Source organism: Bos indicus, chromosome 11, assembly GCF_029378745.1.
Source record: "Bos indicus isolate NIAB-ARS_2022 breed Sahiwal x Tharparkar chromosome 11, NIAB-ARS_B.indTharparkar_mat_pri_1.0, whole genome shotgun sequence".
Lineage (NCBI taxonomy): Eukaryota > Metazoa > Chordata > Mammalia > Artiodactyla > Bovidae > Bos > Bos indicus.
The window spans coordinates 37,055,346-37,068,180 of NC_091770.1; the positions used below are offsets into that span (position 1 = coordinate 37,055,346).

Below are 12,835 nucleotides of genomic sequence, written 5' to 3' on the forward strand. Positions count from 1 at the left end.
TTGCACGACCTGTTTTAACCGCCCGTGTCTCTGATTACTCCTTGCCATGACAGCATTTTCGTGTGATGCTCGGGAAAGAAATGAGATCTTTTCTTCCAGGCCTTTGACTCAAAGCAGAACTCTTGCATTTGTGACTTAACTCCAACTCAGATTACCTTCCTCTGAAAGACTTGCTCTATTTTTCTTAAACCACCATACAAACAGTGACTGGAACTTGAGGGTTGGGAACTTGAAGGACTTTGCTTGACATTCCTTCCCCACCCACGTTTTTAGAAGACTAATTCCTTTAATCCGAAATCACAATCTTTAAAAGAAAGTTTTTTTAAGTTTTCGTCTTTGAGAAAGGATCGCACTGAAGTAAAGGGATTTAGGCCTTTTAAAATTATTATTATAAAAGTCACAGTGTTAAAAATGTGGGGGTAGAGGGTGGAAACTACTACCTTTTAATCTCACCCTTAGCACATGCCACTTTGGTTTTTGCTTTCTAATCTGCCTTGGAATTTTTTTTTATCATTGATTATGCATTAACTTTTTTTTTAATTTAGCATTATATAAGAAGTAGTTTTCTATTGTTGCATTTTGCTTAAGTGGTATAAACATATTAAGACCCCTTTACCTGAAGCTACAGAATCTCTTTCAACTAAAAACAACAAAGTAAAATGTCATCTTACGTGTTGAGCAGTTCCCTGACAGTGTTATTTCCATTCACATCGTCCCTGTGATCTGGGACCTGAAGGAGCAGTGAGTGATTCCCTTTGGTCCGCAGGCAGATGGTGGCAGCAGTGCTACCAGTGTCCCTTGTCAGTACTTACTGCAAACCTGTGTGACGCGTGGGTCATTACGGTCTTCTTGCACTTGAAGAAGCTATTTTAAAAGCCAGCCTGTAGCAGGTACTCCCTGAGCTGCCCTTTCTTGGCTTCATGGAGAATCAGAGGTCATGTTCTTCCTCCTCCTGGCCATGGGGGTTGTTGGGGTTGATCACGAAATCTTGCCCAGACACTGCAGCAAGAACTTGCCTTGGGATTTGGCAGGAAAACCCAAACCTTCCCATTTGCACTCTCCCTTCGGGAGACCTGGGTTCATCCCTGGGTTGGGAAGATCCCTGGAGAAGGAAAAGGCTGCCCACTCCAATATTCTGGCCTGGAAATTTCCATGAACTCTATAGTCCATGGGGTCACAAAGAGAGACACGACTGAGTGATTTTCACTTTCCCTTTTCACCGTTCTTCATACCCTGCACTTAGGCCAGCTGGCACTTGGGTTCCTTGGGAGTGTGAGAAGCTGTGTTACGGTGATGCTTCTCGATTCTCGGTGTAGTATGGCTCTTCTCGAGGCAATAGGAGCACATGAAGGCAGTAGTGTCCACGGCACTCACAGCATTCACGTGGCTCTTCTTCACAGTCCAGTGGAAAAGCCCCTGGGAGTGGAAAGAAGTCTTGCCGGGGGCTTCCTGTACCTCCATGGTGTGTGCCAAGAAGCCCTGTGGCTGCATCCGAGCTGTGGGGTGAGCGCCCAGTGTCGCTTGTCATTTCACCAAGTTCAGCAGCTCCTTCTAATTCTTCTGAGTTTCTTGGTATAGGTTTTGTGCTTTAACTTTTGTAAGCCTTGGTTACCCTTATGTATTGATAAAGATGGGGATTGAGTAGGTAGACAATCTCACAGGTCTAAAAATTTTCATTCTTTGTTTACTGTTGTTTGGGACAAGTTTTCTCATGATGAGAATCTTATCATCAGGAAATGTTCTTTGAAGCCAGTTACATGGTTTTCTGTATTTTCTTAGCCATGTACATGGTCTGTCACCCAGGTATGAGCTTCCTAAAGATCAATTTTATTTTTTCCCAGTTTCTAAAATGGAAAGTTGTGCTGAGTGCCTGCCCATGGTGTCTTTCCCTAGCACCAGAGTCACGAAGCTCTGTTGCTTGCATCCTGGCTGGCTGTGTGGCTGGGACAGGTGTTCTGGCTTCTTGTACCATGGCTTACTCATTTGAATGCTTGACTCCCTTGTTTATTTTGTCTCCTTGACATAATCAAGAACTGTCAGCAGATTGTTTTCAACGTGTGGAGAAACCCAGAAAAGAAACTGAATTGTAAATTCTGTATTTTAAGAATTCCTTTTTAAAAAATCATTTTTATTATCGTTATAACAGACACAGGAAGAATCGCGAGGCAGCCAGTGAGCTTCTGATGAGACTGAAGGACAACAGGGATCTTCAGAAATTCCTGCAAGACTGTCAGGAGGTACATCGCCCTTTAACGCCTCCTTTCCTCTTTTCTAACAAGAGCCACCAAGCATTTGGCAGAAGAGCCCTTGGGATTGTAAAATGAACTGAGGCCAGAAATTCACATCACTTATATAATTTGCAGGTGGGGCAGTGTCAGTTCTCCAGCCTACAAGCTACCACTTAGAGTAACCAGATTATTACAGTCTAGAACTGTGCTGTTCAACACAGCAGATACTAACCACATGTGGCGGCCTTATTTTAAATGGAGTTAAGACTGTAGTTGTTCCATCACGCTGGCTGTACTTTAAGTGCTCAGCAGCCAACTGTGATTCATGGCTGCCATATTGTATGGACAGTGCAGATGTAGAACATCACCATGGTCAAAGACACTGATATTCTCAAATATTCTATAGCCTAAAAGCATCTATTATTTAAAATAAGGCAGAGTTACTAGTAGGGAAGGAAAGAAATGAAAGGAACTGCAGTTGGCTACCGAGGTAAGAAGAAAGATTTCAAAAATACACACGGTTTTCTTACTCACTGAAGACCTTGAAATATCCATCCTTCAGTCTCCTGCCAAGAGCAGTAATCCTGATCTCAAACTCTTGACTTTTAACATGTGGTATTCATCTGATGATTCTCAAACTGTTTCATACTCCCCTGATACATGCATAAACAAACTGGGAAAACTAAAGTTAGCCAGTAAAACGCAACCTCTCTGCAAGCTGGTTGGAAGGAAGCATCTAGCTGACTTCACATGCATGAGATCACAAGCACATCATATTTCACTATCCACCAGAGAACCATGGTGAGACTCGGTCGTCTCTAGTTTATTAGACTAAATCTCATCAGAGGCAGAAGTGGAATGAAAAATATCCAAGGGAAGCTGTAGGGATCTTGGGGAAGGGGAACTGGAGATGGAGAGGGGAGGATCCAGGTCATATGCTAAGAATATGACCAGACTCTTCACGAATCCTTTGCATGCAAACTTGTAGCTGTGTGTTAACTATGGCTCTTATAACAGTTGAATCAGAGCCAGAGACAGAAGCAATCCTTCGTGTCCATTAAACTGCTCTCTTACTGTGAATCTTAAAATGGGTGCTCCAGCAGCTAAACCTTATGAAGAAAGCAAAGCCCCTCAACTGTGTGGCTTAGGGTCTGTTGATGTTCAGGGCCACGCTGATGAATCTGGGTCACTGGAGGGGTTTGCCTGAAGCCAGACAGGCGAGGCCAAGAGTGCCTCTTCAAGTCACTCCCGAGCATGAATAACCCATTTGAATAGGATGCTTGTTTAAAGAGGCATTCATGTCTCCAGACAAGACCCAGGGAAGAGTAATGGATTCAGGGTTAGCTGTGTAGAGTCGCATGATGTGCTGCAGTGAATACCAAGTGGCCCTTCAGCCCTGGAGGGAGTGAAAAGTTGTCAAGAGACGTTTGCAGCCTGGGCTGTGCCCTCCCCAGATTGGAAGTCCCTGAAGTACCTTAACGTTGCCCCTGAAGCCCCACCAGTGACTTGTTTTAACCTCACATCAGATGGGAAGGGGGTCTGCTGGGGAAACCAGTGGGACCCCATCCCTTTGCTTAAAGAACAGATTACTGAGATGAAATCCATTGACCTGAGCATGGTGAAATCTGGACTGAATTTAGGGAAAAGAATGCCAGGAAATAAGCAGGAAGTGAGGGGACAGAGGAACCTTTGAGAGAGGCTCAGTTGAAATTTCCAACCTCTGATTTTCCATTCACATCCGTGTGGATTCATAAATAGAAACATGTGGGAAAAGTAAGTAGATAAGATGTAGTCCTTCCAAGTAGAATCACAGGAAATAGTTTTCAGTAGATCTTTAGATCTTTGTTAATTCTTGTTCCAGATGAGCGTCCTTGGTTATAAGGAATTTACTCCCTAACACACACCAGTGACCGATAGGCACACCCAGAGGGCTCAGCCCTGTGTGATTGCCCCTCCAAGAGTGCCCAGAGGTTTTGGCCGGGCTTCTTCATCCTGGAGATGATTTGCAGGTCTCTTTGTGACTGCTGTGTCAGGTCTCCCTGGCTTATCTATTTTTTCTTTCCTTGAACCTTGTTAAAAGTTAGTACAACATAGGATCTGCTGGGGGTACCACCTCAGCATATATAGTTTACAAATAAAGACTGAATTTAGGTCAGATTTGTCAAAATGTGTCAAAGTGTTAGTCACTCAGTCGTGTCCAACTCTTTGTGACCCTATGGACTGTAGCCCGCCCAGCTCCTCTGTCGGTTCAATTCTTCAAGCAGAACTACTGAAGTAGGTAGCCATTCCCTTCTCTAGGGGTCTTCCTGACCCAAGGGTCAAACCCGGGTCTCCTGGATTACATGCAGATTCCTTACTGTCTGAGCCACCTGGGAAGCCCAGTAGTTTCTACAAAGTGACAGAATTTAGGTCAGGTTTGGGGGCTTCAAAACCCTTGGTGTAGAAGTACCAGCAAAGGGTGCTACTATTATTAAGGAATATTCTTCTTTATTAATTGTCCATTATTTAGCCTCATTAAAATACGCCCGTTTTAAACCAGAATCTCTGAGAAGGAGTCTGTGGGTGGACTAGCCCTACATATGAAAACCTACTTCTTACTGTGTTGGTGGATACTTACAGAGCACCCAGAAGTCAGATTTAATGCTGCTGCTTGCTGTTGGTACTGTTCAAGGTCTAGGAAATCCAGATGGTCTCCTTGCCACACCCGCCTCCTGGTTGGTTGGAGGCTAGAGGAGGCTGGGTTGTAAGCTCTGCCATTGTTGCCACCTACCACAAATATTTCCCGGAGCGGGGAATTCATTGCTGCAGTGCAGGGAGGATGAGCTGCTGCTGCTGCTGCTGCTAAGTTGCCTCAGTCGTGTCCGACTCTGTGCGACCCCCTAGACGGCAGCCCGCCAGGCTCTCCCATCCCTGGGATTCTCCAGGCAAGAACACTGGAGTGGGTTGCCATTTCTTTCTCCAATGCATGAAAGTGAAAAGTGAAAGTGAAGTCGCTCAGTCATGTCCGACTCTTAGCGACCCCATGGACTACAGCCTGCCAGGCTCCTCTGTCCATGGGATTTTCCAGGCAAGAGTACTGGAGAATCCCATGGATGGAGGGAGGATGAGCAGGGCCTAGCTAATCACAGTTATAGATGGCAATGCAAAGAGCATCATGTTTTTTGTGTTGTTATTTTAATATGATACCCTGAAAAATGAGTGATTTAAAAAGTCCTGCTTTTCTATTCTATTCCTTGTCTCCATACCTCCTGTTTTCTGAAACTGATTTCTTCCTCCCCTGGAGGGCAACATAACTAAACATGGTGGCACCGGCATAGCGGGTTCAGCGCTTTGCTTTGAGCTTAATCCAGTAATCAAAGCATTTGTTCCTATCCTTTTCCAATCTGCACAGTGTTCTATTCTGCAGAGAATGAGCATATTCTTAAATGACCTTTGTCAATGCCCACGGGTAATAACTATGGGTCTGATTCCAGAATGCTGGTAGAGGTCTGATGAACTAGCAAGTTCCACAGCTCTGTCTCATTGTGCTGTGTCACATGCTGCTTTATCTGTAGGATGATGTGTTCAGCAAAGAGCAGATTTGTTTATAAGCCTCTGATTTTTATGTGGCTCCTTTTTCTTTTAATCTCTCTTGGGTAGGTGGTTATGAATAGAGCAAATATGTGGATGTCCTTTGCACTTTGGATCATTGCCATTTATTATGTTTAGTGTGCACGTGCAGAATACAGGGTAAAGTTTTTCCATTTGCTTTCCTCTTAACATCTTTTCTCCTTAGATTGAATAGCCTTAGCCTTTCAGGCCTTAACTACTCAGATAACTGGAAGGGAAGTAGGTGATTCTTTTAAAGTAGGAAATTCAGTGCCTTGGTTGTTGTGTAACAAATCTATGGTCCTTGCTTACCAAGGGCTTTATAGGACTTGCCGTTTTTTCCTTAATAGAGAGTGACATCAAAAATCTCACTACTTTTGCTTTTGATCCCCCTCCCTCCCATACATGGTGGTTGGTCTCCTGAAAAGGGTAGGGAGGGTGCCTGGGGGTTCAGCCACAAGCAGAGCTGGGGTCCTCCCGGGACCTGCATCCCCCTCCTTGACGTGGTTCCCAGAGAACAGACTTCGTGTTGTGGGAGCCCTCTTATGGGGAAGCCTCTCCCAGCAGCTGCCCAAAGTGCAAGGGAATGGCCTCAGAATGGTTGGTTGTGTAGGGGTTTATACACCATTTCTAAACCCTTGGTGGTGGGCCCATGACACAGTTTGGGTGCAGATTTGTTATGGCAGCAGCTGGTGTAAGAGTGGCTTCTTATGGTCACATGGAAGAAGGGCACTGCCCCTGAAGACTTACTGGCTTCTGGTTCCAGGCTGACCCTGCGTTCGTTTGCGTATCTTCCAACTGGGCAAACTGAAGCTCTCTCTTCCTGGTAGGAATTAGGACGCTGGTGTGGCCAACTGCAGGCAGGCAGTGAGGAGCCAGGCAAGTTGAGATGAGAGCCAACAAGCGGAATGTGTCCATGGCCTGGGCTAGGTTCAAATCTGTCAGTGGCCAGCAGCGTCTGTGAAGAGGCTTCCCAGAGTTCAGATCCAAGCAAACACGCTGGGTCTCAGAATCCAGTCCTGTGAAGTGTTCTTGATCTTAGTCAGTCCTGTGAAGTTTTCTTGGTCTTCTACAGACAGAGGCTGTAGAAGAAAACTTGAAGGTGACTGAAACATGAAGGGAGCTAAGAGGGCATCGTGGTTGCCTCTTAGCAAGCAAGTTCCTCATGCTGTTTGTCATCCCTGTAGATAATGTCCGCGAAGAAGAGGGAGGGTTGAAAGAGTAGGCACTTTGGTTTCTTTTATAGTAGAATTAAAAGAGTAGAAAGATTACCAAATGTAGTAGAGACAGTTAATCTTGTTTAGCATGGTATAGCTAGCCATGGGTATTTGAAAAAGAAAGAAGGTTGTGACTTAGCTTGCTTAGCACAGAATTTTAAACACAAGTGTCTGGAGGGAAAGCTGGTTAAGAGTGCCAAACAGTTTGAAAGCTGGCTCAGCATGCTTTCTACACTTCTGGATTTATTGTTAGATGCATAGTTTGGAGCAAATCTCAAGTACAGCACCCATACAGTGAAGATAGCTGTTGTGCTTTTTACACTTCTGGATTTATTGTTAGACGCATAGTTTGGAGCAAGTCTCAAGCACAGCACCCATACAGTGGAGATAGCTGTTGAGACGGGTTAGAGTTGTAAAGTGAATGTTTGGTTGTCTGTCGACGTGGAAACATGGTGCTGCGCCTAACAACGTAACAGCTGTTTTCAGGCAGAGAAACGGCTGGTGTCTGTGATCACAGTCTCTGAACCTGATTTTTTTCTTTCCTAGCTGTCTCTCTGGATCAATGAAAAGATGCTTACAGCCCAGGACATGTCTTACGATGAAGCCAGAAATCTGCACAGTAAATGGTTGAAGCATCAAGCCTTTATGGCAGAACTTGCTTCCAACAAAGAATGGCTTGACAAAATCGAGAAGGTGAGTCTAGGGATTGATGGTGCTCCATCGGTGTGGCTGTGGTGAGAAAACTAACGGGGTGGAAATGAGCTCCTTTGTATTTAGCGTGTTTTCCAGCATATTTGAGTCCTATTTGACCACATACGGAGTTACACAGCCAGGAGCAGTCCCACTTTTCACCTCCCAACTCCACCTTCAAGCCAGCAAGAAAGGAGACAAACAGAAACGCAACCAGGTGGCACAAAATGCCTACCTTATCTTGTAAAGAATCCTAGGAGTTGAGTTTCTGTTGTGTGTCTCCTCTGTTGCACTTGATAGACTGCCAGCCCCTGGGGCAGCATCCTCACTCTGTTGATCATATTATGTGTGCTGGACTGTGACAGACACTGAGTGGATCCACAGAACTTAGAAATATTATGTATTTTAAATTTCTCATTTTAATAATTTAAACTGTATTGTTTTGGCACAGCAAGATTCTCTGCTGTGTAACTGAACATGAATGTGACATTCCCCACCCTCCCTTCTCTTCCTTCATATACTATATTGTTTCAAAATCTTAACAGTTTAAGTGTTAAGGTCTCTTGGGATGATGTGGAAGGGATGAAGTTTTAGGTTACTGGCAATAAGTATCCCAGAGCCCCAACCATCACTTGCTGCTCCATGCCTGTGAAAACCAGTCAGGCCATCACTGATTTTGTCGAGCAGTAATTCCATATAGAATGACTTGTTTGTGTGTGCAAATGTGTGTGTTGAGTGAATAGGTAACTCATAATTCAAATATGTCAGGCTTGTTTTTCACAGTGACACCTGTTCTGCAAACTGTATTTATGTGTGTTTTCCAGGAGGGAATGCAGCTCATTTCAGAAAAGCCAGAGACAGAAGCCGTGGTGAAGGAAAAACTCACAGGTTTACATAAAATGTGGGAAGTCCTTGAATCCACCACACAGACCAAGGCCCAGCGGCTCTTCGATGCGAACAAAGCCGAACTCTTCACCCAGAGCTGTGCAGATCTGGACAAATGGCTGCATGGCCTGGAGAGTCAGATTCAGTCTGACGACTATGGCAAAGACCTCACCAGCGTCAACATCCTTCTGAAAAAGCAGCAGGCAAGTGCCTGGGCTGGCGCACCACAGGCTGTTTCCCCGCTGTGGTCCTGCTGGTCTCAACTCGCCCACCATGTCCTCAGACATTCGCTTGGAGTGTGAAGGGATTTTAACACACCCAGCACAGTGGGCTCTGGTGGTGGCATCAGGGGACATTTCCAGAATCAATTTGGAAAGACACCATAGGAGTACTGGGGTCCATGCATGGGAGTATATTTTCATTATCATCTTAGTTGATAGATGGTATCACCACTTAGCAGTATGGTGAATGTTCACTTCATCTAGTTCCACAGTTTACTTGAAGAAAAGTTACCATGTTTGCATCCTCATTGTATAATGTCTAAATATGTGATAGTTATCTGAGTGGTTCAGGGCACTTCTAGATAATAAGCGAAATTTGGGGTTTTTGGATAACAATAGAGTCCTTCTCGGAGAAGGCAATGGCACCCGACTCCAGTACTCTTGCCTGGAAAATCCCATGGATGGAGGAGCCTGGTAGGCAGTCCATGGGGTCGCTAAGAGTCAGACATGACTGAGCGACTTCACTTTCACTTTTCACCTTCATGCACTGGAGAAGGAAATGGCAACCCACTCGAGTGTTCTTGCCTGGAGAATCCCAGGGATGGCGGAGCCTGGTAGGCTGCTGTCTGTGGGGTTGCACAGTCGAACACGACTAAAGTGACTTTGCAGCAGCAGCAGAGTCCTTCTAAGAGCAAATGAATTTACATTGATGAGAGGAAATAGCTGTGATAAGATTAAGCAAGCAGGTTGGTGGTAGTATCTTTCAGGAGCTCCCCAGGCCGAGTTTGCAGTGTGTGGCCAAGTGCTCCCCTAGCTAAGAGAGCAGTCAGTGTATTTGCCAGCCCCTTGTCTCTGGGGAGAGCAGTGTGGTCTTCCTAGGGTTGTGTTTCCTGGGCAAGACACCTCTGCTATGCTTTCGCCCTTTTCCCTCATGTAAGACAGCAGTTAGGCTGTCTTCAGCTGCTATCGAGTATTTTTTAAAAAAAGAATCAGTTTTCTGATTAAAGCAATTGAGAGGAGATGGTTAACGTTAGCTATCCTTCTGGCCTAAAAGAACTGGAAACTGAAGACCTGACTCCTTCCTGGTGATTAAGCTGGCTTTCAGTGTCTCTGTGACTTCTGAACAGGCAGATGGAGACCATCCTTTCCCCATAATTAATTATTTCCCCTGTCATTTGCCTCTGAAGTTCCTAGATAAACTTGACTATTGCTCCCAAGTTTAAAAATCCTTAGAAAGGGAGGTTTTTGTTTTGTTTTTTGGAAAAATCAGCTGACAAAGTGGAGCACTAGTTTCTGGCTTGCTAGCCATGCAGAACCATTTCTTGGGCTCTCCACTGTATCAGTTAATATTCCCAAGTCTTCTGTTTTGGTCAGTGCCAAAGGGGAGCATGTAAAATCACTGTGTTTCCTTTGTCTCGGGTGTGAAGGTGGGTGTGTCTTCCGTCTTCAGATGCTGGAGAATCAGATGGAGGTGCGGAAGAAGGAGATAGAAGAGCTCCAGAGCCAGGCGCAGGCCCTGAGCCAGGAGGGGAAGAGCACGGACGAGGTGGACAGCAAGCGCCTCACCGTGCAGACCAAGTTCATGGAGCTGCTGGAGCCCCTCAACGAGAGGAAGCAGAACCTGCTGGCCTCCAAGGAGATCCATCAGTTCAACCGGGACGTGGAGGACGAGATCGTGAGTGCCTCCTCGCATGGCTGACCTGCATCCCGGGTTCCCACTGCCGTACCTGGCCTGCCTCAGTCCCTGGGTGGGCTGAGTTGTCACAGTCCTGCACTGTGTCCACACAAAATACACCTCCGGATTTCTGTCTAGTTTTCTAAGGATAAATTGAGGGCTTTAATGCCCCAGAACAATCGTTTTAACAACAAATAATAGGGATTCCTGGAGAGTCTGGCATTGTGGATAAAAGTAAGGTTTGGAAGACTAGCCTGTACCCTTCATTGGAGAAGGGCAGGCTCCCTGGGCCGCCCCTCCCAGTGGGGTAGTTGTTTATTTCTTCTTTTTTAAAGAATTCTTATTAAAGTATAATTGATTTACAATGTTGTATTTCTGCTGTACAGCAAAGTGACTAACTTACAGATACATGTATTCTTTCCCTTTATGGTTTGTCACAGGACATTGAATGTAGTTCCCTGGGTTGCACTTTAGGGTCTTGTTGTTCATCCCCCATTAGGGTTGAACAGGCTTCCTCTCCCATACTGGCCTCCTTGCTCTCCCCTCCTGCCCTTGTCTGCATCAAATATTTGTTCCTTTTGAGTGGCCCTGACTACCTGTTTACAATTCCTTCCAGTTGTGGGTTGGAGAGAGGATGCCTTTGGCGACCTCCACGGATCACGGCCACAACCTCCAGACTGTGCAGTTGTTAATAAAGAAAAATCAGGTAAACGTGTCTGCTGGGGCGGGCTCCACGGTAGGAGGCAGAGAAAGGGGAGCTCAGAGGACAGGCAGGTTCTCCTCGGCCTCAGGGCCTGGCACAAGCAGCGTGCTGCTGTGGCTCAGTGAGCTTTGGGTGTGTATTCCCCAATCGAACAGACCCTCCAGAAGGAGATCCAGGGGCACCAGCCTCGCATCGATGACATCTTTGAGAGGAGCCAGAACATCATCACTGACAGCAGCCTCAACGCCGAGGCCATCCGGCAGAGACTGGCTGACCTGAAGCAGCTGTGGGGCCTCCTCATCGAGGAGACGGAGAAGCGGCACCGGCGGCTGGAGGAGGCGCACAGGGCCCAGCAGTACTACTTCGACGCGGCTGAGGCTGAGGCGTGGATGAGCGAGCAGGAGCTGTACATGATGTCCGAGGAGAAGGCCAAGGTGAGGAAAGAGGCTGAGCCTGTCCCTATGCCCGGGGAGCCTCTGACTCAGACCTGAAGCTTGTGCTGCTGGGGGTGGCATCCTCGTGCAATGTCTGATTGTTGCCTTGTTTACGGGGGCAGCGTGGTGGACATAAGTGACTGGAACCTGGCTATTTGCCCCTTGGTACAGAATTTTCTTTTCTGAATCATGGTATTTATCTGCTCTCCCCTTTTTTAAACAGAAATTTGCCAAAGATTGTCTTTTACAATATACTAGATGCTTTTGAGACAGTTTAAAAGTACTTGAAAGTACTCCAACCAGAATGCTATCATCTACATCTGTTAGATGTGGAGAGTTTTTCCAGCCAAGACACACTTGGTTTTCCTGGGCTTCGCCTCATATATCTCAGGGTCCTCGTCACTGCACCACCCTCACGGCCATCTTTCAGACGCTCCTACAGCCCAGTCCGCCTTGCCACCCCTGAGATGCTCCGTACTCCGCTGCCCATATCGCACTTGGGGCTTTTTTTCTCTCTACCAAGTCCTCCTCCTGCTCCCCTGTGCTGTGCAGTCAGCCGGTCCCGCTTTCAGGTAGCTTGGATTTGGGGGTGGGGGGCGGCTGTGGGTGTGACGGTCCCCTGTCTGTACAGGATGAGCAGAGTGCCGTCTCCATGTTGAAGAAGCACCAGATTCTGGAACAAGCTGTGGAGGACTATGCAGAGACGGTGCACCAGCTCTCCAAGACCAGCCGGGCCCTGGTGGCCGACAGCCATCCTGAAAGGTGCGTGCCACTTCATGAACGTGAGACTGGCCTGGCAGTTCCTCCTGGTCAGGGCCTCCTGCTTGAGTCTTTGGGAAGATTTTTAAAACAGACCCAATAGGCCTGTGCTGAGCAGAAAGGGTGGGCTGTTATGTGATAGGTGCTTGCTCTCATGGGTTAACTGTCTCCTGCTGGCCAAACCCTATTGAGAGATTATTGGTGTCGTGAGTCAGGAGTGCAGATGGATTTGCGTGGGTATACAGGGTGATAGGAGCACCTACGCTTGGGTTTAGAAAGTCATCCATTTTAGGGAAGTGTTGTAGTAGAGCGGTGTGTGTATGCTCTTCGTTGCTCAGTCATGTTTGACTCTTTGCAACCTTGTGGACTATAGCCAGCCAGGCTCCATGGGATTCTCCAGGCAAGAATACTGGAGTGGGTTGACATTCCCTTCTC

General features: G+C 46.6%; 1 protein-coding gene across 6 annotated transcripts in view; it reads left to right on the forward strand.

Moving 5' to 3' along the window:
• SPTBN1 (spectrin beta, non-erythrocytic 1) overlaps window positions 1-12,835 on the forward strand; it is a 212,728-nt gene that overhangs the window by 177,971 nt on the left and 21,922 nt on the right. For all 6 annotated transcript variants that reach the window (XM_070798671.1, XM_070798670.1, XM_070798673.1 and 3 more), the window contains 7 exons: window positions 2,147-2,237; window positions 7,580-7,726; window positions 8,548-8,811; window positions 10,280-10,504; window positions 11,121-11,210; window positions 11,363-11,641; window positions 12,273-12,403. In XM_070798671.1, coding sequence (XP_070654772.1) covers window positions 2,147-2,237; window positions 7,580-7,726; window positions 8,548-8,811; window positions 10,280-10,504; window positions 11,121-11,210; window positions 11,363-11,641; window positions 12,273-12,403 — 1,227 coding nt within the window. The remainder of the gene's footprint in view (window positions 1-2,146; window positions 2,238-7,579; window positions 7,727-8,547; window positions 8,812-10,279; window positions 10,505-11,120; window positions 11,211-11,362; window positions 11,642-12,272; window positions 12,404-12,835) is intronic.